The following is a 27266-nucleotide window of genomic DNA, read 5'->3' as shown; positions in this document are numbered from 1 at the left end:
TGTTATCCCAACTGCCAAGATAAAAAAATTGTACATACATCTACCATTGATTCCCATGGCATCTTTCAGTAATCTATAACCCAGTAACTGTAAAAGTTGATCTAACATGGTACTTTTGAAAATTTGATTAGATGCTTGATTCTTATACATTTCTTATATCATCAAATTAAACCTATTGAATTTTGTGTCTGAATCAAGACAACACTGTCATTTGTATGAAGTAAAAAAATGCGTTCACAGCTAGAAATCTAAATGTAATTGAATGAAGTAAAAACTGTTTTCACAGCTAGAAATCTAAATGTAATTTTATGAAGTAAAAACTGTATTCACAGCTAGAAATCTAAATGTAATTGTATGAAGTAAAAATTGTATTCACGGCTAGAAATCTAAATGTAATTGTATGAAGTAAAAATTGTATTCACGGCTAGAAATTTAAATGTAATTGTATGAAGTAAAAATTGTATTCACAGCTAAAAATCTAAATGTAATTGTATGAAGTAAAAACTGTATTCACAGCTAGAAATCTAAATGTAATTGTATGGCCCCGCATCAAGATGCGGGTGCCCTATAGTAATCAGGTTGTCCGTCTGTCCGTCCGTCCGTCTGTCCGTTTTTTTTCTTTTGCACATTAATGATGGAAGGGAGTGGAGTATTTTCCCCATATTTTACATGATGATTCCCCATCCATCCTAGATCTGCTTGGTAATTTTTCAGGCTGAAATTAAATTAAAAAAATCGGCCATCTTGGATTTTAACATTTAAAAAAATCACAATGTTGTTGCTCTTAACTGATAAACATTTTGTTATAACATTATGATGCAAAGTTGTTCAGAATTAAACAAGGAGTTGACTGTCCAAAGGTAAGGTCATGGGCCAAGGTTACTAAGTCAAAGGTCAAGGTCAAATTTAAAAAAATTATTTTCTCATGAACATTTTGCTACAACATTTATAATGAAGCAGAGTTGTTCAGAATTAAACAAGAAGTCAACTCACCAAAGTTTTGACTGCTTAATGCACTTTTACATGATTAAAATATTTGAGCAAGACCTTTATTCCCTTCCTTTCACATTTGTTATGTGTTTCTTCAGCAAACTATGAGGTTTACCTTGTTTAAAAGGGGTATTTGAGTTAATTGTATGCTCTTAATGTAATGTTAGCTTGGAATCAGGATTCAAGTTAAATACTTGGAAGACTTTTTCCAAAGAATTATAATAATGTACCATCATCGGTTTCCCAATTAATGTTGACATTAATTATTTATTAGCAACATATAGCTAACACGGAAGAATTCGTTGTCAAAATACTACTTTTCCACTTAAGCACGTCAGACACATAGCGGGGCCCTTTCTGACGTGTCAGTGTTCTAGTTGTATGAAGTAAAAACTGTATTCACAGCTAGAAATCTAAATGTAATTGTATGAAGTAAAAATTGTATTCACAGCTAAAAAACTAAATGTAATTGTATGAAGTAAAAATTGTATTCACAGCTTAAAAACTAAATGTAATTGTATGAAGTAAAAACTGTATTCACAGCTAGAAATCTAAATGTAATTGTATGAAGTAAAAACTGTATTCACAGCTAGAAATCTAAATGTAATTGTATGAAGTAAAACATGCATTCACAGCTAGAAATCTAAATGTAATTGTATGAAGTAAAAATTGTATTCACAGCTAGAAATCTAAATGTAATTGTATGAAGTAAAAATTGTATTCACAGCTAAAAAACTAAATGTAATTGTATGAAGTAAAAATTGTATTCACAGCTAAAAAACTAAATGTAATTGTATGAAGTAAAAACTGTATTCACAGCTAAAAATCTAAATGTAATTGTATGAAGTAAAAACTGTATTCACAGCTAGAAATCTAAATGTAATTGTATGAAGTAAAAACTGTATTCACAGCTAGAAATCTAAATGTAATTGTATGAAGTAAAAACTGTATTCACAGCTAGAAATCTAAATGTAATTGTATGAAGTAAAAATTGTATTTTTGGCTAGAAATCTAAATGTAATTGTATGAAGTAAAAACTGTATTCACAGCTAGAAATCTATATGTACTCCCACCAGCTGGGTACCAGGAGTTTATAACTGAATATTTCATTGTGCAACAAATTCTATACACATCATATTTGATTTAGATACACGAATGTTTTATATTGCTTTAATATTTGAAATTCTATACCTATTCTTACAGTTGTGCGTGGATATCTTGCCAGAAGAAAGTTTAAAACACTTAGAATTCAGATCCAACAGAAACAGGAAATGGAGATTTCCACTTTCTGTCACCAGATGGAGCTCCATCAGGATCAGTTGTTGTCATGGTTACACATTGTAAACACAGAGGATGACAATAGACAACAACAGAAGCTGAAGACTAATGAGTAAGCAGAAATTATGTTTTTATCAAATTACATATTATTTCACATTCATTCCATTAATCATTCCTATGGATTTTGACTTTCCTTCACTTCCTTTAATAATCTACCCTGTCTGCTTTTAAAAGTGAAACAAAATCAAACTAAATCTTACTTTCTATTTCTAAACACATCATACTAGTCATTGAAATGTCTCATAAAATTTTCACTGTTGTACAACAATATCATAACATAACTTAGCTACTCATATTTACAGCGCTGTTTAGGTCACCTGACCATAGGTCATGGTGACCTATTGCAATTGACTTTTGTCCCTCTTCGTCTATCATGGGTGGTGCGTTGTGTGACATCTGTTTACATTTCCTTGTGAATGCGATAACTTGAGTAAATATAAACAGAGCTGAATGAAACTTTGTATGTAGAATAACATTGGAAAGGTCTTGGACAATTTTGAAAAAAAGCTTGATTCAAAAATAATTTACCGAGTGATTAACCCTTGAACTAATAATTATTATTGGACCTTATAAAGTCGATAACTTTAGTAAATATAAACCGAGCTTAATGAAACTTTTTTGTAGACTAGCATTCGAACGTCTTGAAGGACTTCGAAAAATCAGCTTGATTCAACAGTAATTTACAGCGTTATTGGCCTTTGCACTAATAATTACCATTGGACCTTGTGAACATGATAACTTGAGTAAATATGCACTGAGCTAAATGAAACTTTGTATGTAGACTAACATTGAATAGATCTTTGACAAGTTCAGAAATGGACCTGATTCGACTGTAACTTACGGAGTTATTGCCCTTTGCAATAATAATGATTGAACATTGTTTATCGTTTAAAAACAAAATCAAGTTGAAAATAAATAGTTTTTAGCTCACCTGGCTCAAAGGGCAGATGGGCTTATGTAATGGCGCAGCGTCCGTCAACCGGCATCTGTCGTCCGTCGGCGTCCGGCGTCAGGCGTCCGTTAACTTTTCACAAAAATCCCTACTAGTCATAAACGGCTTAATGGATTTTCACCAAAATTGGTCTGAAGCTTCCTGGGCCTCTTGTTTTTGTATTTTTTTCTGCTTTTGTTTTTTAGAGTTAAGGAGATCTGCAAATCTCTGGAAGCGTTGGACGACCTGTTGGATATTTACGATGACTGTGCCGTGGGGTCACATGAGGCTGAAGAGGTGTTTATAGGTAGGGAGACTTCTCCTCTTTTATACAGGATCTTAAATCAGTGCTCATTTCATATGAGATTTATATAAGATTTTAAATGAGTGCTCATTTCATATGAGATTTAAAGAAGATCTTAATTGAGTGCTTATTTCACATGGTTCGTACAGAAAATGAAAAGTGCTGGAATTTGGGGTCAGTGCTGGAAAAGTGCTTGAATTTTGGGTCAGTGCTGGAAAAGTGCTGAAATTTTTCTTTAAATCCTTGAAAAGTGCTGGAATTGAAACTTCATGCTTCCAGAACACTGACAAAAGCTCTGTTGTCAATCAATTTATCATAATTACAGTAATTACTTGGGATGACTTTGTTGTTTGATAAGATTGTGTAATTGAATCTAATTACTCTGATAAAATTGTACTAACAAATTACTTGCAAATTGCGAAAAAAGGCATGTTTTCTGAAAATTCTGATTTCGAGTCCAATGTAGATGAAAAAAAGTAGTGCTTGAAAATCTAGAAAAAGTGCTTGAAAAGTGCTGGAATTTTGGTTTGAAAATCTGTACGAACCATGTTTCATATGAGATTTAAAGAAGATCTTAAATGAGTGTTCATTTCATATGAGATTCAAATAAGATATTAAATGAGTGCTCATTTCATATGAGTTTTATGTAAGATCTTAAATGAGTGTTCATTTCATATGAAATTTATATAAGATCTTAAATGAGTGATCATTTCATATGAGATATATATAAGATCTTAAATGTGTGCTCATTTCATATGAGATTTATATAAGATATTAAATAAATGCTCATTTCATATGAGATTTATATAAGATTTTAAATGAGTGCTCATTTCATATGAGATTTATTTAAGATCTTAAATGATGAGTGCTCATTTCATATGAGATTTTATTTTTGCTAGCCTCATATATTTTATAATTTCATATGACAAATTTAATAAAATCTCACGTGAAATTAATCCAAATTTAATGATACATTTTATCCCATAATCACTACAACCTACATTTCAAAAAATCTCATTGTCAAAATGTGTTGCAAAAATGCAGCAGAGGGTGCCATATCAACAGAGTTATCCCCCTTTGAGTTTTCTTGTGTGAAAAGATATGTTATGTCTCCAAAAATTAGCCGTTGAAAACTCCAACCTTACTGTTTATCCCTTGAACTAATCCTGGTTACAGCAATATCGGCTGTATTTATCATAGAATGGTATGATTATTAACTTATCTTTTTATGATGATGACAATCATGGTTTATCTCTCCTTGGTGATTCTCCTTAGTCATGCATGATTGATGATAAGGTTGGAGTTTATGATACATGTTGGAAACATTTAGGTAATAAGCTTTAGTGTATGGGTTGATCATTGATGAAATATAAACATTTTGTTGTAGTATGTGGTTGATAAGCATAGTTACAACAGTTGGTTGAGAATACTACTTTTCCTTCTTACCCTTTATTAATTAAAACCTGTATAATCCGGAAACCTGTCTATATATACCGACCAAATATACTGGTTCTGGTGACATCCATTTTAGACAAGTTAGACTACTGTACATTGGAGTATGAGAATATTTTGTCGAACAATTTTGACATGGAAACAGATAATAAATAGGTCTACTTCGTAATTAGATCTTAACAGTCATATAACTTAATTTGATTTTTTGAATCCTTATTACCATATTCGACCAAATAGCGCCCATGGCCCTATAAACGCCCCTCCCGCTTTTTGAGGCCACGATTTCAATTGCCCACGCATTTAAAGACCAAAACTACACAAAACTGTCTAGGCAATAATTATGTCTTATAAGCACCTTTTAAAGTTTTTAAACGTCCTGGGCGCTTATTGGGTCGAAACAGCTGTATAATCCAAATATTTTAGTTTCTGATAACATCCATTTCAGTTATACAGTTATTGTAAAATATCAATCAAGATTCACCTACAATCACGGATACTGTTGTTGTATATCACAGCTGTTATCTGGGTATTGTTCTAATTATCTACCATTCTCCTCCTAGTACAGGTTATGAATTATCTAATCATTTGAATGGAGAGACAGAGTAATTTGCCTCTACAACATTTAGACATTTGTTATGTCTTATTGCCATTGAACCTTTCAGCTAAAGGTGATAAATGATATTGTTTCCACATGCTGAAGCCGATGTGTAATTGTGGTAACTGCATTCTTTGTTATTACACAAAATGAACAGTAACGTTGCTGTGCGTTACGCATGTGTTCAGCACATGTTCTTATCATTTAAACGTGCAGTATGAAATGCCTGTGCATGCTTCCTGTATAAATCTGTTGAGGATTTCCTGAGATGATCTATATAAGAAACAAGGGTAGACTGTAGAGAGCATTGACAATAGCACTGTCTAGGAGGGCATGTGCCATTGTAGTGGATTTAATTTCTAAACATTTCCTTCAGGTTTACATGTACGGTTAATGTGATGATTTGTATTGAAGTCGACATTAAATTAAGCATCGATCTTCCACTAAGCTTTCGTTTTGTTGACAACTTATACACTTTTATACCTTTGAATACTTCTGCTGCCTGGTCATTTGTCTGATGAAGATGACTACATTGATATCCATGTATACATAACTTTCGTCATCGAAACGACACACATATATTTCTTACTTGATGTACTGTGTAACAACATCATCACATAAAATGTGATGTGATGGATTGTTGTAAACCAAGAAATTTTCTATTACATTGGCGCCGATTAAAAAATAGATTTGGTATAGTTGGTTAAGAGTTCTATTAACAGCCAGGGCAATGAAGGATGTGTAAGGTTTAGGAGGCTGCTGAAACTCAGAGTATCCAGAGAAAAACTGCCAATCTACCAACAGTACGTGGCAAAAACTGTCCCACATGGGTGCAACCCAAGATGGAGGACTTGTGGTAATATGCTGGGATAACCATTGCAAATGTATTTGTCTACCAAACATGCTTTTAAACAATAATATGAGTAGACATCTGTCAAAATATAGTTTTTTCGATCATCAGAAATTATAAGTTTGGGAATTTCTGAAATTGTCAAATATAGATTTGAAATCTTATGGATATTGCTTAAAGATCTTCACTCATTGAGCATTTGATTTCTAAAACAATGAAAGAAAGCTCTTCGTTCTTGTAATAGTTAGAAAATCCTGGGAAGGAATGATCAGTGATCTTTATAGGCATAAGTTGAGAGACATAAGAGATTTTCAGAGAGGATGTTGAAATCTGTGGAGGAGGTTGCATGGCCTCAATATCAATCTAATAGAGTTTGGAAATCACAGGAGTAGATTCAGAGATCTTCAGAGATAGATTTTGAAAATTCGAGCGGAAATTGAATGCAGAGATACAGAGTATTTGGAAAAAGTTTGCTTTAACCTTGAATCTCATAGTAATAGGTCTTGAATGGCAATGCAGGTCTTTAATGAAGACCAATCTGTAGGTCACTTTAGATCATCTAGGAGAGTGGTGCTATTTTTGTCCATTTACAACAAACTGCAAACCATACAATTTCTATTGGGAGAGACTCATATAGGCTTTGCCTGTTGTTCGATCCTTTTTCAAATATTTTTGAAATAAATTTATTGAAATTGTACAAACTTTGATCACTGTCTGAAAACTTTACCCATTGACTGTGTACACCTTCCTATGGTCTGTATCACTGTCTGAAAACTTAACCCATTGACTGCGTACACCTTCCTATGGTCTGTGTACTGCGAACTTACTCTATATTTTTATAAACCTTGAGAAATGTCTGAAAGCATCCTGGTATACAGACTGCTGTGTTCCTTGCGTCAACAGTTGGAGAACAGTTCTCCTAATTACATTATAGCAGGCAGACGGGACGGCTGATGATCGACAGCCAATCTAGTCCTGTCATAATTTGTTCATTTTTTATACAGTCCTGTAGTAGGAGCATTAGTATCTTTACCAAATCTACAAACATCTTTTGTGGCTCCTACTGAAAGACCAAATACCGTTTGAACAAAGCTTAATCAACTCATTGAAGATTTTTATGATTGGTAAATTTTTTTGGCTGTAGGAAACACAAAAAACACAGATTTGACTTGTTAGTTCTTTGTCTTTGATAATTTTTTCTGAAAACTGCTTTCATCTGTAATTTTCCACAAAATTACTTGATTTTTAAATGCTTTGTTGGTGTAAATTTTGTTATTCGCTCAATCAATACATCACTTTTGAGATGCCAAAACAACATGGGTGAAGTACAATTTACTGTCAGTTCTGATTTCTGCCTTTCAGTGATTGTGACGTTTGATTTATGTGACATCTCAATCACTGAGAGATGATACAAATCAGTGGGAAATCATACTTTACCTACATCGTTTTGGTATATTGAAGCATTTGTATTTCCTGAAGGACTAAAAGTCTTTCATATCTTACTAAATACCAATGTCTGTCCCTTCGGGCATGATTCTGTGGTATCTCATTTTGATTTCATAAGGAGACAGGTGCCATTTACTGTAATCTAACTTATTTTGAATGTGATTAAATTTCAAGTATTTTCCAGCGATCATCAGTTGTGTGAAGAAGAAAGTGTTTCAACTATTACTACAATAATCAGCTTTTAAACTGTAAATCGCAAAATTAAATCACTGTGAAACGAAGTCGTTTAGGCAAAATTAAATCACTGTGAAACGAAGTCACCGTAAAAATACCTTGGTTTACAGTTTGTCCCAGTTTCTTTTATTTCATACATATATGGAGTAAGATATGATAATTCACACATTCTTCTATATTAACATTGACCTGGACCAAATTAGTTCCAATATCCAACATGTATTTTTAACCTAATGTGATTGCATTAATTTAATTGGTTACTGCGGATGAAACTTTCGCATGTTAGAACACTAGACAAGTAGATTACATCAAATTGATTTGGCCTGGATTTCGATTGGATTTTTGTTCCTGGATTAATGTACAATATGGTTACGTGTTGATCCCGATTACAGTATTGTAGAGGCCTGAAGATGTGGCCTGGCTCAAGTTCCTGACCTTCGTTAATATTCATAGACTAGCACTGTTCATGGTGAGTCATGCTATAGTACTACCAATTCTGTCTGGCTTAGGTCTCAGTATTAACTATATTACAGCCCTGGCTACATTTGAAACAATGTCTCCCTAGTCTAGAGGGAAAGTCCTGAAATATATGCTCCTACAATGAAATAAGGAGCGAGGGAGCATGCATGTGTTGTTCCCTTTGTCTATCCTATCCCGTTCCTGTCCCATCCTACCCAGTCCTGTCTAGAGTAGTGCACTGCTTTACTTTGTTTTGTCCCACCTCTCTCTGCTATGTCCCACCCATCTTTGTCCTGTCCCAACTCACAGTTCTTTCCGGCCCTTTTCATTCCTGTCCTACTCCTCTCGGTCCTGTCCTGTCCCACCACTCTCGGTCCTGTCCTGTCCCACCCCTCTCGGTCCTGTCCTGTCCCACCACTCTCGGTCCTGTCCTGTCCCACCCCTCTCGGTCCTGTCCTGTCCAGACCCTCTCCTTATCATCAACACCTCTTGAGGATCCTCTGAAAATGCAATTTTTTATTTTCCTTCTTTTTTTTTTTTTTTTGTTATGGATTAATTAATCATCATGAAATGAATAAATGAACTTTTGACCTCAATATCTGTTACTGATTCCGCAGGCATGTTATTGGATAGCATTCACTAATGAAACAAAATGATATTCTATTAATAGAACTAATTGAAGATTGGTGGATTTTATCCTTGTTAACATTAGACATCCTATAGAAGATAACTTGGGAGTAGTTATATTCTCAGGTTTGGCAGATTTCAATCCTTATACTGACCAAGTGTTGGGTGTTATATGTTGTTACCTTATGTGGTAAAAATAAGATACCCTTGTTGGTTATATTCCTTCATTTTACACAGATATGTATAAAATTATATTGTATTGGTGTATATTGATTGACAATACTTGTGAAATGAAAATTAAAAAAAAAAAATAGTATACTGCCAAATCACATATGTTTAGAGCAATCCTGCGTCATCGATTACAAAAAAAAAAAAAAGGAAAAACATTTCAAAATCGGGTTATTGTTGTAGTAAAGAGGTCAAAAGGTTATCAATGATCATTCGTTTGACTATTAACAGTCAGGGTCATTTAAGGATATGTGAGGTTTAGATGATGGAGGAAAGCCAGAGTACCCAGAGAAAAATCACCACCCAATGGTGAGTTAACCTGGCAACTGCCCCACCCACTTAGGATTTAGACTTGTGATCAGAGGTGAAGATCTTGTGTTAATATGACATCTTAAACACTCGGCCACTGGTCACCAAGGCCCCCGATGATTACCAAGATGTGGTCAGCTTACACTGTATACCTTATTATATTATTATTATGAGCAACAAACCATTGAATGCTGGTTATGTCATTCATTTATTCATGACTGCAAAAATCAAATTACCGATGGAATATTAGGCACAGACATTGAGGACACCTCGACAGCTGGTTAAAGGTCAAAGGTCATTTGCCTATTACCCACTCGATGTATTGATCGTCACAGATCTCTGATCAAGGGGAGTTAATCAATGAAGCAATATATTAAAGGTCAGAGAGCATTATGTGACACACTATATGGCTGCCTTGGTCATTTAACCACAATCAATAATTAAGAATTTCCTGGAGTAATGTACTTGTGGTATTGATTTGAGTCATACAGTACACAGATGCTGACAAGTTTGGACTTTTTGTTTAGTAATTCTATGGTGATTGAAGTTGACTTGTATAATTATTGTAATAGCAGCTAACTGCATCTTATCAATGAAAAAACTTTTATTTTCAGATTTTTTTTTTTTTCAAATACAGAGTTTATTTTAGTAAATGTCAATATTCTTGTTTTTCAGATATACATGATATACATTACCAAAACCATTTCAGCAAAGACATGTTTATGACATTATACTGCAGCATGAATTGTAGACAAATTGTATAATTTCATGCAGGTCTAATTTTTCATCAAAAGACATCATCTTATAGCTATATATCAAGCTGCATAAATTGATACCTAAAAATGAATATTTTGGTTGATGTTTGACATTTTACAACTACTGATGTTTGAGGAGGACACACGATTAGGAACTGCTATGGATCATTATAAACAGATTACTGACAGGATCAATAACGGAGCGTGCCTCCCCTAGTACCGTACCCCACATAATGGAGTCCGTCCTGCTCCTGACCATATGCTCCCGTTATGTAAATTAGTGTTGAGTCAAATTGATTAAGTGTCTGATTGATAAAACATGAGGTTCATCTGATCAGCAGATCTAAACAGTTTACAATGATTGAGGTTCACCTGACCAGCAGATATAATCAGTGTACAGCTGGAAGTAATTAATGAAGTTATAAACATATTCAGGTGTGTAACGTGGAACAGGTACAAAATATTAACGAGATACCTATAAAATACTAGGTAATAAATGAATTGTATAGCTATCTGAATGAAATTTTCAGTGAATTTGAAAAAAAAAATTTTTGTTGCTGTTGTTAGATGCATTGATTGGATTTTCCTGTTTAGCCATTTTAATGGCTCAGTGGTTTGTATTGATTGGATTTTCCTGTGAAGCCATTTTAATGGCTCAGTGGTTTGAACAAAATTTGTTTAGTTTAACAGCCAGGGTCATTTAAGGACATCTATCAGGTTAGTTGGTGGAGGAAAGTCGGAGTACCCAGAGAAAAACCACCAACCATGCAGTGGTGAGAACTTGTGGCTCAGCGATGGAGGGCTTGCTGCAATATGTTGATACATCTTCAAATCATTCTGCTATTACATTTGTTCCCCAACAAACCCAACTATAAATAAGGAAGTGTTAATGTTTTCTTATCCTGTATAAGTCTGTAAAAACACCACATTCTCCAGTTTCTGTAAACATCCTCTCAGGTTTCCTTTTCAACTGATCATAAACCGCAAAAATAACCTGTTTTCTCAATTTAAACTCTTTGCAAGCCTTACAATAGCATCAGGTGTTTTTCTGCTTCTAGGATTGCACACAGTACCATAAATCTCTCCTAAACTTACAGGTTACAAACTCGGCCTGTCTTAATGCATTGTGGTTATTGTTCAACTTAATTAATTTTCAATCCTGTATTTATGTTTTTTACCTTTTTATTAATGGAAAAATTATCCAAGTCTTTACAGGATTTGGATTTAATTTGTATTTTTCACAATTTTTTTTTTCGTTTTAATTATTATTATTTGAAGAATAATCCAATTATTTTAAGTTTTTACTCTTTCTAATTTGGGAGAATGAAACTGCCACTGAAATAAAATCTGTATTTTATAGTCAACATTTTCTAGTAAATATGTATTAAAGTTGTATGGTCTGCAACTTGTTGTATTTTTGGCATAGAAAAAGTATATAAAGTGTTTTACATATATTTCTCCGCCTCTCTAAGTTTTAAATTTTCTTTATTTACCGACATTTGTTAAGTTCGTATTCGCAAAGTTATAAAACATTAAATTAAAATATTGATTTTTAACGTGTACACGTTTAAAATATAGCTCGAAGGTAACCGAACTGTTCCGATCTTTACGGATATTGCCAATTTTGACTACATGATACGGCTCGAGAAGTTCTGATCAATATGGGTATCGCTGATACCGATCATGTGATACAACTCGGTTTTCCGATATAACCTGAAAGTTTGAAACATGGCATTAACTATGATGTTTCTTTCAAAACGTGTGCTATTTCATGCGACATTTACTGCTATGTCAATAATATATTAGTGCTTTCATGGATATGAACCATCATATATAAGCATCCATGATCACACAGTGTATGTTTTATGAGAGTTTGTGATGGTGAAAATTGCAAGAAATACAACTTGAATTAATAAAATGTTACAGAAAATGAATGTGGATACCAAATTTTAGTTGATCTAGTAACTGACCTATTTCATAACTTAATTTTGCAGACGTCACTCATGACTAATATATATATATTGGTAGTTTGTTCTATGGCATTACCAAAACATATCAACATCATAAAATGAGATCAATTGATTGGCTTTAGAGGTGTATTTATAGTCCATTTATATCTACTAGCCATGCCATGGACATAATTATGTAACATGGAGATGATACAAAAGACAGAGTCAACAAATTGCCCTCAGTTGTTGGGTTGGACCTGTTAACCTGACAATATTTCCAAGAACCATGAGTCTTTGTAGTCATCCAGAGACATATGTTGGCCTGAGGTTCTGATAGGTAAGATATACGGTATGTATAGAGATATTCAAATTGCCTATTCAGTGATTATAATCATGATAGAACATACAATTGTACTGATATTAAGTTAAATCAAAAATGTTAACTCTGAAAAGGTTAGATGAAAATCTCATATTTCATAATACATTGTTGAAATCTCATTGTACTGGCTTGTACTTATACCACCCCATCTGGACGACAGTTCTAGTTTTGAACAATTACTGTAATTAGCTTTGGTACATAACAACTTTATCTCCATGTGTCAATGAACGTTCAACAACTGACGATGTTGTGTAATTACCACTTCTAAATCAATATGGCTGATTTTGAAGAAAATGAGTGTTTGACACTTCATTAAGGATAATTGAAATTTTATCAAATTGATCCTGGTGCTACACAGGTCAAATGGGGGACATTTATACATAATGATGAAACATCATTATCCTATTTATTGAAAATTTGGTGTATTCAAAGTCTGTTTGTATGGAATGCTGCTATTAATTAATTGGTAATAATTAATTGGTTGATTAGGCTTACGGAACATCCCATTAACAGCTAGGGTCATTTAACTCGCTCACCCTTGGCGACATTTTGAACTCTTCCATTTCTAAGTCTTAATTGAACAGTTCATTATGTAATTTTAGGGGGGAAATAGTTAACATGGTGAGGAGTTACCTTGAATGTTGAGTAATCAAAGAGATTCTTTAATTCTTTGAAACATTTTGTATAATCTATGGGGTTATGGTGATATTATCGAAAGCCCTCCATCCCTGGGTCATGAGTTCGAATCCCATGTGGAGCACAGTTGCTGGGTGGTTTTCCTCGGGATACTCCTGTTTTACTCCTCCATCTAAACCTGTCACATCCTGAAATGCCCCTGGCTGTTAAAAGGATATTAAACTAATCAAACCAAACTAATTCATGTCATTCTTAATAGAAAAACAATTTTTTTTCAGAAAATGATGCCTCAAAATGTTCAGTTGTAACCCATTGTGACTTTCAATTTTGTTCAAATTGGAATCAATTTTCAAGCCATCATCAATCCAATTTGGTGGTTTTAGCCTGTAATTGTAACAAAATGACTTGAAAATAACAGTAATATGTGCTGGGGAAGTTTGTCCTTGCGTTTGTCTTGTACTTTTAAAACTAGAGTTTCTACCAATTATCTTCATAATTTGACAAAATCTGTTCTAACATGCAAAATAAAGTCAATGCATTGTCGAACACCACACAGCGGGTAAATGCAGCTTACAGTTAGCAGAGTGCTCATGAACCTGAAATACCCTATTTATCTGTGCTAAATTGGAATTATTCTCAGAAAATCATGTCTCAAGATATTAAAGACCTGACATTTTATTGCGAGTGTGTAATTAAGGTTTAGTATGGGACATAATTGATCATTTCCTTAGAGTCCAATGAATAGCTTTATATTGGATTTATATCTCTCCAGGCTTCTGTTTTCTACCAACATTCATTTACAGAGTAATTAAAATGAAAAGAATGGCGGGAAAGATAACCTTTATAGCATATTACCTTAAGTAATTGGCAGTTTGTGAACAATTAAACCCATGATTTGAATAAGTACTCAATTGCAAAATGTTCTCCCCTCAAAATTCAACAATTACAGTATTTGCATTGCATTGCATGATCAACATTGATTCTATGATTATAATCATCGATAGAATGGTTTGAATTTTGATTGTACAGAATTTGTTTTGTAGATTGTAGATGTGCAGAAACCTCTACATGAATAGCATTTTTTTTATTGGTGATCTATTAAAGCCATCTGAGCAAATCAAGATTTAAGGGATTAGAATCTGACTTTACTGAATTCTTTTTAAAGACTGACCCTACACTCACTGTCATATCTAGCACATTTAACACATTTCAACAGCTTCAGCACTGGATTATTTAACAAATGTCTGATAACCTGTTGAGGTCCCTTATGCATTACAAAATCACAAATCTAAATTAAAAAAAAAATGAATAAAATCAATTTGCCAGTGTAACTCAATCAGTCGTTAAAAAAAGCGATCTTGTCATTTTCAAAAATGATTTATTCATTCAGAATATTATCTGATTGCTTATAAAAATGGTATAGTGATGATGTCATGATTTGTAAGCACATTACTCTGTGATATAGCTAGCACACAGGATTGCTCTATAGTCATCCTCTGTGATAGAGATTACTGATAACATGTTATTTCCTAATTACAAAATGATTCCATTGTCATGGTAACTATTAAATGGTATCATTGAGCATGTGGTGGCATGGTGTATGTAACATTATAATTTGGTGATTATTAGCCTGTAGTTAAATGGACATTCCTCTTCTGGTAAAGTCTGTGTAACAATTGAAGACTCAGAGATTTCTGGCAAATTATCCAAGTTAGTATTGTGTAATTCATACCACTATATACATGTCATGGCCTTCTACTTCTGAGTTATCAATAGGCGAGTGGTTAAGGTGTCTGACATTCTGTACTACAAATCATTCCCTATGGCATGTAATGGCTGAGTGGGTTATGGTGTCTGACATTATATTCTAGTAAATATTCACCTCTGGTATGCTATGGCTGAGTGGTTATGGTGTCTGACATTATATTCTGGAAAATATTCACCTCTGGCATGCAATGGCTGAGTGGTTCAGGTGTCTGACTATATATTCTAGAAAATATTCACCTCTGGCATGCAATGGCTGAGTGGTTATGGTGTCTGACATTATATTCTAGAAAATATTCACCTCTGGCATGCAGTGGCTGAGTGCATGGTTAAGGGGTCTGACATTATATTCTAGAAAATATTCACCTCTGGCATGCATTGACTGAGTGGATCAGGTGTCTGACATTATATTCTAGAAAATATTCACCTCTGGTATGCAATGACTGAGTGGATCAGGTGTCTGACATTATATTCTAGAAAATATTCACCTCTGGCATGCAATGACTGAGTGGATCAGGTGTCTGACGACATTATATTCTAGAAAATATTCACCTCTTGAGTTGCAGTGGCTGAGTGGTTAAGGTGTCTGACATTCTACTACAAGTCCATCACCTCTGGGTTTTCAGTGGCTAAGTAGTTAATTATAAGGTGTCTTATATTCTGCTGTCTAATACTTTTGAGTTAGAGTGACAGTGAATGGGCAAATTGTCTGCTTGTATCCGCATTGTGAATTCAAGGGGCAGTATTACCATGTATTTACCTGAAAGTGGTGGTGGTTTTTATTCTCTTGTATCTCTACCTTAATTACTCAATTAAAAAAATAAATTACAATAACCCAACTTCTGATGCATTTTTTTTTATTTTGAGTTATGAATCATGTTAAAAAATGACGATTTATAATATATTTTCAGCAAAACATGTTCTCATTAAAAATAGTTTTTTATAAGATAGCCTGTGTTCATCGCTGGCATGCATTTAGGTGTATTGAGAATTTAATTTGCTGTTAAACATTAATTAATATCTGATTACATAAGCTTTAAATGACGTTCTATAACAGACAGCGTTTAACAGTTGCTGATGCTATGACCCACCACTGCCTCCAGTCAGGTTTCTGTGACAATGTTACCAGCCTGGTGCTAGCTGCATGCCACATGGAAAATAAGTGATTTTGTTGTATTTGAAAAGGAGGATCAATATTTGCTGTATTATTGATTACTTTCCTCCTTTCTCAGTCGGCTGCTGTGGTGGGATGCTTAGCCTCTGTTTGGTAGAAATGGGATGTCTAATATTAAAATGGGATTTCCCTGGACCATCTGTATAAAGAACTAAACCCTGCCACCCCTTTGGGAATTGAGATTGGGATGATCCACTTTTACTTCCGCTACTAAACCCCACTCTGATGCTGCAGCTGCCCTCATGTGCACACTGCACTGATACACATGCCAAGGGGAGAGAGAGAAAAAAAACATCAATAAATATTAATGGCTAAAAATATGTTTTTTCCATAACACACCCCTTGGTTGTAAATGGAATAGTCCACTTGAATGGCTGCTGCTATTGCTGCTTGGGGGAAGCTGAGATATGATGGGACATACCTAGTGTTAGACTTAGGGATGTGACAGTCTTGTCCTGTCTCCATCTGTGTGTGTAACCCCTGGATTATCTCTCTCTGTCCACCAGACTGGACATTTATTGTCCAGTTTTGATTGATTTTTTCCTGGACAGTTATTTATTTTCGTTACAAGTGAAACCTGGTGTTTGTTTTGATGGAGATCTTTGTTGATATTTTATGTTGATAGAAGAAAGTCACTTGACTTGTATATTTTTCTGTGCTTCCTTCGACTTAAATGACATGGAATAATTACACCACCAACACTTGTCTGGTAAGTGTTTTTGTAACTATAACATAAATGCAATTCTATTCATGCTCAAAATAATATTTTATGATATTGTTTTATTTTAAGATAAAATATTTTAAGAATATCTAATGTTAATTTAAAATCAGCAAAATTCATTTTTGACAGTGTGTGATATTACATGGTACATGATAATGATCATCATAACCTATACATGGTAGTCACTTCAAGTTTCCTGTTTCTTGGCATAAATTCATGCACTGATGTTAAAACGTATGTATTTTACATACCGGTACATGCATTTATACATTTTACATGCACCATGAAATTATACCAGATACCTCGGTATGAATGTTCTCTTGTATCTTATAAGGGAAACATCTCCATTTGATCGAAATTGAATGTCTTTGTGAAATCAATGGCATTAGATTTATATTTAAGACATATTCAGGAGACAGAAATTATTTGTCAGTTACAGAAGTGATATTTACTATATTAGCTTCTGTCTAGCACTAAGATTGCTGTACAGGGAGTAGCTAGTATTTTCGTGCACAGGAAGTTCATAATAATGATGTGATTGGTAGTGATGATTGTCTGGAGAAACTGAAGAGACATATCTTTACTCAAGGGTACTCAAGTAAACCCTGTATACTAGCAAGTAGGGTATTGTCGACAGAGCGGCGAGGGTCATTCTAAACCTAGAAATAGCTATGTATAATTGTCTTAAGGACTGTGCAATATGACTTACACTATAAGGTTATAGCCTCCATACTTGTGATGGTGTCTCATTCTCCAGATGTGTTTTTTTCCTCACAGACATGTAATGGAATCTGAGTCAAAACTATTTTAACTTTTTTTGAATATTATGCAAATATATCTATAAGTGCATGCAGAGTCAGATCATTTATCATCTATTGTAGGCAACATGTCACATGTTATATCAACTTCCCATGAAGTTTGTATAACTGATTTGAGAATCAATGTAAATTCACTATCAGTGCCTAAAATAAATTGGTCATAAAAATTTATTCTGATCTTTTACTTTTTGCTAGCTAGCTGTCACATGCTTCAATGAAATAGGAAGTGCATGGAAATGGGAATAAACTTTTTGTAATGACATGGGTAATTATAGGAGCAAGGTTATCGGCTAATCAATATTTAATTAGTTTATCGTTTTATAAATGCTACAGGATATATATTAAGACACAGGCATTAGGGTGGGGTTGGGAGGGGGGTAGGGGTGGTTAAGGGTTTGTGGATGGACAAAACAAAAATTGTGAAAATCCATTTAACTTTACAGCTCGACCCTTGCATTCCTGTTCTATTTGAAATGAGCCCAGTGTGAGAAAATTGTAACATAAGAAATCTGAGACTGGAATTCTGAGACTTTTACTCCAAGTTCCCAATATCTCCTGGTGTGAGCTTTAACCATTCTGTGAGCCTGCAGGTATTACAACAGATTGTACATGCAGTCTGGGTAGACAGTCTCCAGGTTATAGATTTCCCAAGAGAGTTCTACTATATATCTTATCTCACTGGAGATAATGTTCTCCAAAATCCCTGTATTTATAGGATAGGGACTCACCAGGTTGAACTTTCTACCATGAAGACACAAGAGGCTACCTGACTTGTAGGAATCTTCTGCTTTAGTTACATCACAAGGTTCTGATGGTGCTATTACAGTACGGTAGATATCCTCAAATGTTGATAGCACTATTTTAGCCTTATAATAATTACTATTAAACCTGTCTATGAAGACGGCCAGTGGATATTAGATGTCCGGATTATATTACCAGAAGGCCTCTACCTCTGGGTTGCAAGTTTGAATCCCATTTCGGCCAGTTGCCTGAGGTACTGAATACTGGTTGGGGGTTTTCTTCAGGTACTCCAACTCCTCAAACAAACCTGGTTCTTTTAAATATGCTCCACCGCCGACAGAGTTTAAATGATATTCATCATTTGAACAATAATTGGTGTTAAATCTTGTATAAGTATGCCTAATTAACGCAAAAAATAATATGAAATAATTTATTTCGCCTGTGGTGCATGTGCAATCAGTACTTCATTCCATATAGAATATAGTGCCACGGAATTTTTTCGGGATGCAATTAACTATTTTTCATATTTTTAACTTGAAGTAAAATTAGAAGCTCAAACTTTTCAATGGTGGTAATGGTGTAAAGTAAGTAACTTTTGTAACTGAAGAAAAATACTAAATCGTCTGCTCCTGTTTTTGATAGTGAAAAAGTACCATTTGTCAGCGGTGGAACTAATGAAACATAACCAAATTGGCTATGAAGACCACCTAAGGGACAAGAGGAAAGTGGTCTCTAAAGCCAAGTGGTCTTTATACACAGGTTCGATTATTATAAATAGTCACTTGGGACCTTAAAGATGCTCCACCGCCGACAAATGGTATTTTTTCACTATCAAAAACAGGAGCAGACGATTTAGTATTTTTCTTCAGTTACAAAAGTTACTTACTTTACACTATTACCACTATTGAAAAGTTTGAGCTTCTAATTTTACTTAAAGTTAAATATACGAAAAATAATTAATTGCATCCCGAAAAAATTCCGTGGCACTATATCTTATATGGAATGAAGTAATGATTGTGCATGCACCAAAGGCGAAATAAATTATTTTATGTTATTTTTTGTGTTAATTAGGCATATATATACACGATTAAACACCAATTATTGTTCAAATAATGAATATCATTTATGCTCTGTCGGCGGTGGAGCATCTTTAAGAAAGAGATCGTAATAGTCAGGTGTCTTTTTGTAGAGGTTTTTGTTATTTATAAAGTCAAGTTTCACAGTATAACTACCAAAATATTATAATGGCTACTAGTTTTCAACAATTTTATTGTTCATATGAGCAAGTGATGACAAGATTAATAGTATCTTTCACCCTCCTTGGGGGGGGGAGGCAGGATAATTTGAACCTGAGGGGAAAGATTCTTAAGTTGTCAAACATGAGGCTGTGCCAAGTGTTTGACAGCTTAAGAATCTTATCCAGAGGGTTGAGATCTCCTGTCTCACCCAAAAGAGGGTGAAAGATTCTTTTTCTCTTACCCCGTGCACCACTTTGTGTTGCTCATAAACCTATGGAAGCGAAGATGACGTTACCTCAATGAATTCTCATCTTCGCGTCTTTGTAACATCATTTCATTGTTGTCGTGACATTATAATACTATTACCGTGATGTCATGATACTGTTGTCGTGACATCATTCAATTGTCGAGCACATGCAAAGATTTCGTGTAGCTTGTCTTTACCCTAGGGTGAGATAGACAAATCTCACACTGGTAAAACTGTGGATATCCCTGTCTGGGGTAAGAGAAAGCACCCTCTCAAACTGTACAGTAGATGTCAAAAGATGTTGCTGGTCACAAAATGTAATAATACCCAAATGTTTTACCTTGAAATAGTCCTGATAAGGATTTGTGGATATCTACCATAGTTGTATAGGCAGGTTGAAGTTAAGTTTGGGCTCTAGTTATAAAGCATTGTCCAGCAATTAGGTTTCCATACCACTAGTATGTTAGGGTGTGAATGTTCCTAATGAGGCTTAAGATCCTCTTCTGTTCAGGCTGACTCTAACTACCTCATAAATTATGTAACTGCCTGGCCAGGGTCTCCTGTTCCTGGGCTGGTGACATAGTGTAAAGACAAGATCATTGTTATAGCCCTAGTATAGCTAGGACAGTCTGAGAAATTACCACAAATTCTGAATGGAGACAGATATGAAATTAGTGTTCAGTAATGTAATTAACTCAATTGACATGAAAAGTGTCTTTGTTACAACGATTTATCCACATTCCAACCATACCCGAACGACATTCCAAGACTTTGAGACAAATCTGCCAGCTTTTGCATATTATGCAATGTCTTATATTCAGACATAACAAAATTCCTGTAATGCTGAATGTAAAGAAATATTTACACAATGTCAAACATAAGTTAGAAGATCAAGTTATAAGTCTGATGGACCAGCATTAAAAAAATCATAGAAAGTGTGCAGATAGTAAATGGCTTTACAATTGGGCTAACTACTGTAAAATACTTATTTCACAATAGTTTCACGATTCCAATATTTCGTAAATATGTTGGAAATAATGCAGACAACTTGACCTTCATTGGTGTCTGGTGTTGGATCTGAAAGAAAAAAAATGGACAACCACATTACCAATTCAAACATATTTTTGTATAAGTGATTTCAAAAATTTTCTCCTATGATTTCGAACATTTCCGTAAAAAAAACTTGTGTCTTCAACTACGCAACTGAGCCCTCAGTGGTCTAAAACTCACCTATACAAATGTTTTTGGTCTCCTTTTAATGCTGGTCGATATGTTTAAAAGTACACCATTGATCTACAGGATTGGGTGTCCAACAGTTGCTATGGTGTTTTAGAAAAAATTGTTCACATACAAAACTCTGATTACACTGCCATGAACTGTAAACGAAGAGTAATAGTTCTGTCGTGAAGTCTGTTCTGTACATTATCAGGATTGGTAAATTGTATAGATATAAAACCCTTTGTGGTATCGCTTTAATACCTCAACCATTGTCAACAGTTTGGATCTGAGTTAGCGTGTAATCAGTGTTTTATGACATGATATCAAAGACAGGCTTTGTTTTAAGTACGTAACTGTTTATATCCTAGACAGGTATCTGTCTATTACAGCCCTATGATATCACACATTGGAAACTAGGGAGTCAATAGCCTTACATTATCTCATTCTGACTGTATAAACAGGTAGAACGTTATCTTATTCCAGTTGTGCTATCAAGAAAGTAGAGGAAAAGGATAATGGGACAGTCATCCTTGACCTTGAGATATGTGCCCCTATCAATTAAGAGCATCTGGCTCATTTTTGGGGTCCCAAGTTTGAGTCCGGGTCTGGCTGTTACATTTTCTCATCTTCCATTACAAAATTGACCAACTTTCCAATACCTGTGTCAAACATTGAGTCTGTACACTTAAACTGGAAAATATGTCTGAATTGTTATGTCTTTGTGGTTTTCATAAATTATTGAGGAATACCGTGAAACTGGACAGGGTTGATCATCAGTGACTATAGCTAGTCCAATCGGTAGAGAGTCTGGCTATTGTTCGGTGGTCCTGGGTTCAAGCCTGTATTAGCCGCTTCATTTTCTCCTCTCTTGTTACACTTCCAACTCTGATTTCTGGTCACCTTTATACCCTAATTTCAGCATCACATGTACTGATTATGTATAATAAAAAGCAAGGCCACTTGGATATTGTAGCAATGAGACATAATAGTATAGTTGATCGACTGTGAAATACAGTTTATAACACAACTGGTGACTCCATAGAAACAGATTTTTGCTACCATTTTAGTTTCACTTTGATCTCAGGAGTATTTCAAGGCTTGACTCCCAGTATTCTGAGATACCAGCGATAGATATCTTAAGATTTAAGCTCAGGTTTTAAAAGTAATAAAAGAATTTATATGATGAAATATGGTAGGATATACGACAGGTTCAATATTTTAATCCCAAGTATAAAATGATCTGTTATTATTCTCTACACATAATACCAGGAAATATCTCCTATTTAACGTATTCATATCTTGAGAAACTGCTGTCGACTTGATAAAGATTTGACAATACACTCCAAGCTGTGGCGCATTGATCCAATACAAATGATATAAACATACATTATGTATGAGGATTACGTAAACATCTGTTTGGGACTTTATTCTTAAGATGCCGCTAATTTTGATGCTTTTGATTCTTAATCACCAAGTCAAGAGTTTAATGCATTTTAAGCGTCCATCATGCTGATCTAATACCCATATTTATAAATATAAAGATGATGCAAAAGTTATAATGATAACGAAACTTACCAATTTTACTCTTTCAACTTTAACCCCTGACTAACTTAGCCTTTTAATTTAATCCCTGATCAACTTATATAATACCCTTTCAATTTTAACTCTTGAAAACATGAAGAAGAAGTTTAGAGACTTTAAATGAGGCTTGTAGTGTGTTAGGGCTAATCTCTTCGATGTTTAAATTCATGGGTGTCAGATATGAATATGTTTTCTTCACAATTGTAAAAAGACATTATTTTAAGACTTATTGGCAGAAATGAAAGGATTAAGGACTGTTCAATTTTATTATTTTAATTGACCTTCATCCAAGGTCAAATGGTGATCATCAATTGCTAGATGTCTCTAGATGTTTGATGTATCACTTATGTTGACATATTGCCACTGCAGTGACTATCGAGGCGTTGAATAAGCTCATGGCCGTTGACCATTATCGAGGCGTTGAATAAGCTCATGGCCATTGACCATTATGGTTATAATATCCAATTTATAGACCATGATTTTATAAATTAATGTCAATAAACTGGTAAAAGAAAGACTGTGAAGAAACCTCTACAATCACAGATTTAATCTTATAAGGAAATTGATGTCCAGTTGCTTTTAAGAAATGGATTTCTCCCATAGTGACATAATGGTTCTCCATTAGTCGATCAAGAAATTGTTCTATTCTTGATAGCTTTGTGTGAACAATTCCTGATAATTTGTCTGCAACAGTCTAGGCGACATCTTCATATCTATAGAAACACATTAATATTTACATTACAGTTCTGTCTGGTTCTGTGTCCATTTATATATCTCTGTCACATAATGATCATCTAAGGATCAAGGCCATACAGACATCCACTTACTCATCCATATCAGGTCATAATATCCTTATGGCATCAGACTGATTCTATCTAGGATCTCTTTCAAAAACCCCAATAAAACTTATTGTTTTGGTTAAGAGATAAATAAACTTACCCACTAGGGACTGTGGTATTGCTTATTGACAGCTGAGTGGTTAAGATGTCTGATATATAATACCATAAGCCTTCCACCTCTGGGTTGTGAGTTAGAATCCCATATTGACAGTTACCAGGTACTAACCCTTGGTCAATGATTTTTCTCCTGTTTTCTCCCACCAATAAACCTGGCACGTCCTCAGTAATGTCAGTTAAAGGATGTTATCACAAATCAAACACACTAGCCTCCAGATAATCTGAATTATGGCTTGTTGTCTCTTTAAGGTATTTGATCCAAAAGTTTCAACTAGGGGGAGATAATAATGTTGTATTCCATTTCAGCTGAGAAAGTCTTACCAATAATTTAGGGTTAAGATGAATTAAATAAGATACTGTGTACTAACTTTCTTTCCTGAATTTAATTAGATTGTGTAATTTGTGAAAGTAAATCATGTGCAAAAGAAGCTAGGTGGTTCATAGTACATTAGGTAATCAACGAGCAACAACCAAACATTTGTAATAATATTGATGTTCACAAAGGCTTGAACCCTATAGTTTTAAATGCCATAGTGCTTATATCGTATGACCTAAGTCCACTTTACTGTATTCTGTATTTGCATATTACAGAGTTATCTGCCCTTGTGGGTAGGTATCGATTGGGACGTCATGCGCTCACAAAATAATGACGTAACAATCAATACCTACCCGCAAGGGAGCTAACTCTGTAATATACAAAGACAGAATAAAACATCTGAGACAATCAATATCATGTATTGTTTTCAGGAGATGTATAAGATGTCTTTAAAAAGCTTTACACAAGCTGAGTATGTACTAAGGAAGAAAGAAGACAAGAGCAATAGTGCCATGTTTGCTATGTGACCTGTTAGTGTACCCTTTTGTATCATACATCTGGTGTGAATTACTGGTGGAAGTCATTGTTGGTATTCAACACCCTACTTCTGGGTTTAACTATTGTTTTATTGTCAACTGTAACAGATATATAGGTTTTAGGCTGCATACCCATGCTGCCATATTCTTGTAAACATGTCTTTATGGCTCCAGTCTTGTTGATATCTTCCGTATGCTTATAGGGAAAGGGGCGCTTATTCGTTACATATGGTATTTGTTTTTTCCAGAATTTTTTTTTTAATTTTGTTTTTATGTCTTTTTAATTTATGTTGCTGAAACAAATGATACCCTTGGCATTATAATTGTAGTAACAAGTTGAAATGAATCTTCATAAGGATAACACAGATTGAATTAGCATTGATTTCCTGTTGCAGCCAGGACAATTTACCAACTGATGTAGCGCTCATTGCCAGTAAGCTAAATCTAATGCAAAGATTGCCAGTAGGTTTGGAAATTGAGGGTCTTTTAACAGTTGCTATTGATCGACATTGGTGCAAGTTTTCATTTTCAGCCAAAATTGAGATGAACGTAAAGCATATATACTGTGAAGTAAGGAAAAACATATGTTTGCTAGATGAACCTTCAGGACCCTAAATTAATTACAAATATATCATCACTTTGATTATGTTACATTAGAGAATTGGGACCAGCAGTCTGGCTCAGGAAATATTATGTAAAATTATTTATGCCATATGATTAACTTTAAACCCTTGGAACAGACTCTGTGTAATTTAGACCATGTGATAGGGGGTCCAGGTTATCAGACCTACAATGTTGTTAAAGTTTCATGGAATCCAAAATGCCTAGTCAAGTGACTTGCGCATGATGGATACAATTAATTGAAATGTGTGTTTGGCTGTAGAATAACATGAGGTATACATGAACAGGAATTTTCTACCAAGTCTGTATAAAAGGAAGAAATGATGTGAGACTCTTGTGCAGAAATTGAGTGTTATAAGGACATGTGGCATTCATTAGTTTATGAACTGCAGTCTGATACAAACAAAATGGTCCTGTTAACACGTTCCTGTCTCAGTGCTTGTCTCGGCTGTTACCCAGTAATTACATCAAAGTTACAGGAGTACTATGCTGATGCCATTGGTTTATATATTTGGAAAGTTTCTTTGTAATCTGAAATGGTTTTCTCATGATTTGCCACTTCCATGTACAATTTTGAATTCCCTTATCTCTCGCTGTTCATTGACATGTATTCAAACTTTTACTTTCAATTTAGTTGTTGAACTTTATAATTGCTTCTAGATTACAACTCTTGGACGACATTTGCAGTTGTCATGGTAATGTTCAACTCTTTTGTGACCTTGGTTGTCAGGGTTACTATAAATCAATTCCTTACCTTAGGTTAAATTTATATCTGAAACTATAGATATTAAAGCAGTTACAGCCTTATAGGAAATCTTATAAACCTACCATTGTAAAATAGGATATTATAGGAAAAACTGCAAATTCACAATTTTTGAGTGGATTTCACATTATATCAAGTGCTATATGTTGTGAGCACAAGTATGTTGTTTCCTGGTCTCTATGAAGGGCGGATGTATGGTGTTCTAAAACGTAGGTTTGCTTTCATAAAGAGTATTGTCTGTGTGTAAACGAATTGCAATAACAGAAAGAAGAGACAAAGTGAGTAATATTGCCTGATGCTTTAAGGTATAAATCATATATATATGTAACCCTGGTAAATACTAGCCGCAATATACCGCTCGGCTAGAGAGAACTTCTCTTTAGCTTGATCAGTTGAGTGTTAGACTAGTAATCCAGAGGTCCCGAGTTCGAATCCTGGCAGAGGCAGTGACTGTGTTTATATTAAATCATGTGCTCTGTTACATTGGCTCCATTGTAAGGAACCGAGAGATACTCAGCCATGTCTCAAAGGTATCGTTGTGTTCCCCTGGAAACTCAAGGACAAGTGGACTGTCCTTGAGGGGGGAGTATGCAACCCTGACAAATACTAGCTGCAATATACCCCTTGGCTAGGGAGAACTTCTCTTAAGCTCGATCTGTTGAGCGTCAGACTAGTAACCCAGAGGTCCCGAGTTCGAATCCTGGCAGAGGCAGTGATTATGTTTATATCAAATCAGCATAGTGCTCTGTTACATATATATATTCATAAAAAGAATTAAACTCTTTGGTATGGAATTTAAGTTATGCATATATATACATATATACACATGTATCCAAAAATAAATTTCAAATTAATAAAAAATACATGATTTGCTTATGAATGCTTGATTATTTACTTAGTCAAATGAACAAATAAATTACATAAATAACTTTGAAAATTAATTAAATTTGGTCTAAAATACTTTTATTTTTCAACTTATTCTTCACAAATTGTGGTATGAATTAAGTGAAATATATTAATTGATGATAAATCTGAGCCTGATTTTGACTTGATTGGAGACCTGAGCACTGCAGTCCTTTATCATATATTA

The 27266-nt window shown here is 34.4% G+C and overlaps 1 protein-coding gene across 1 annotated transcript in view; it reads left to right on the top strand.

Annotated features, from left to right (window-relative positions):
* Nucleotides 1-27266, top strand: part of LOC138307694 (unconventional myosin-XVI-like) — a 134205-nt gene that overhangs the window by 26001 nt on the left and 80938 nt on the right. Inside the window, exons 28-29 of the mRNA XM_069248530.1 lie at nt 2194-2380; nt 3466-3566. Of these exons, the coding sequence (XP_069104631.1) occupies nt 2194-2380; nt 3466-3566 (288 nt within the window). The remainder of the gene's footprint in view (nt 1-2193; nt 2381-3465; nt 3567-27266) is intronic.

Source organism: Argopecten irradians, chromosome 14, assembly GCF_041381155.1.
Source record: "Argopecten irradians isolate NY chromosome 14, Ai_NY, whole genome shotgun sequence".
In the NCBI taxonomy this organism is placed as follows: Eukaryota; Metazoa; Mollusca; class Bivalvia; order Pectinida; family Pectinidae; genus Argopecten; species Argopecten irradians.
This window is presented reverse-complemented; position numbering and strand designations above follow the sequence as displayed.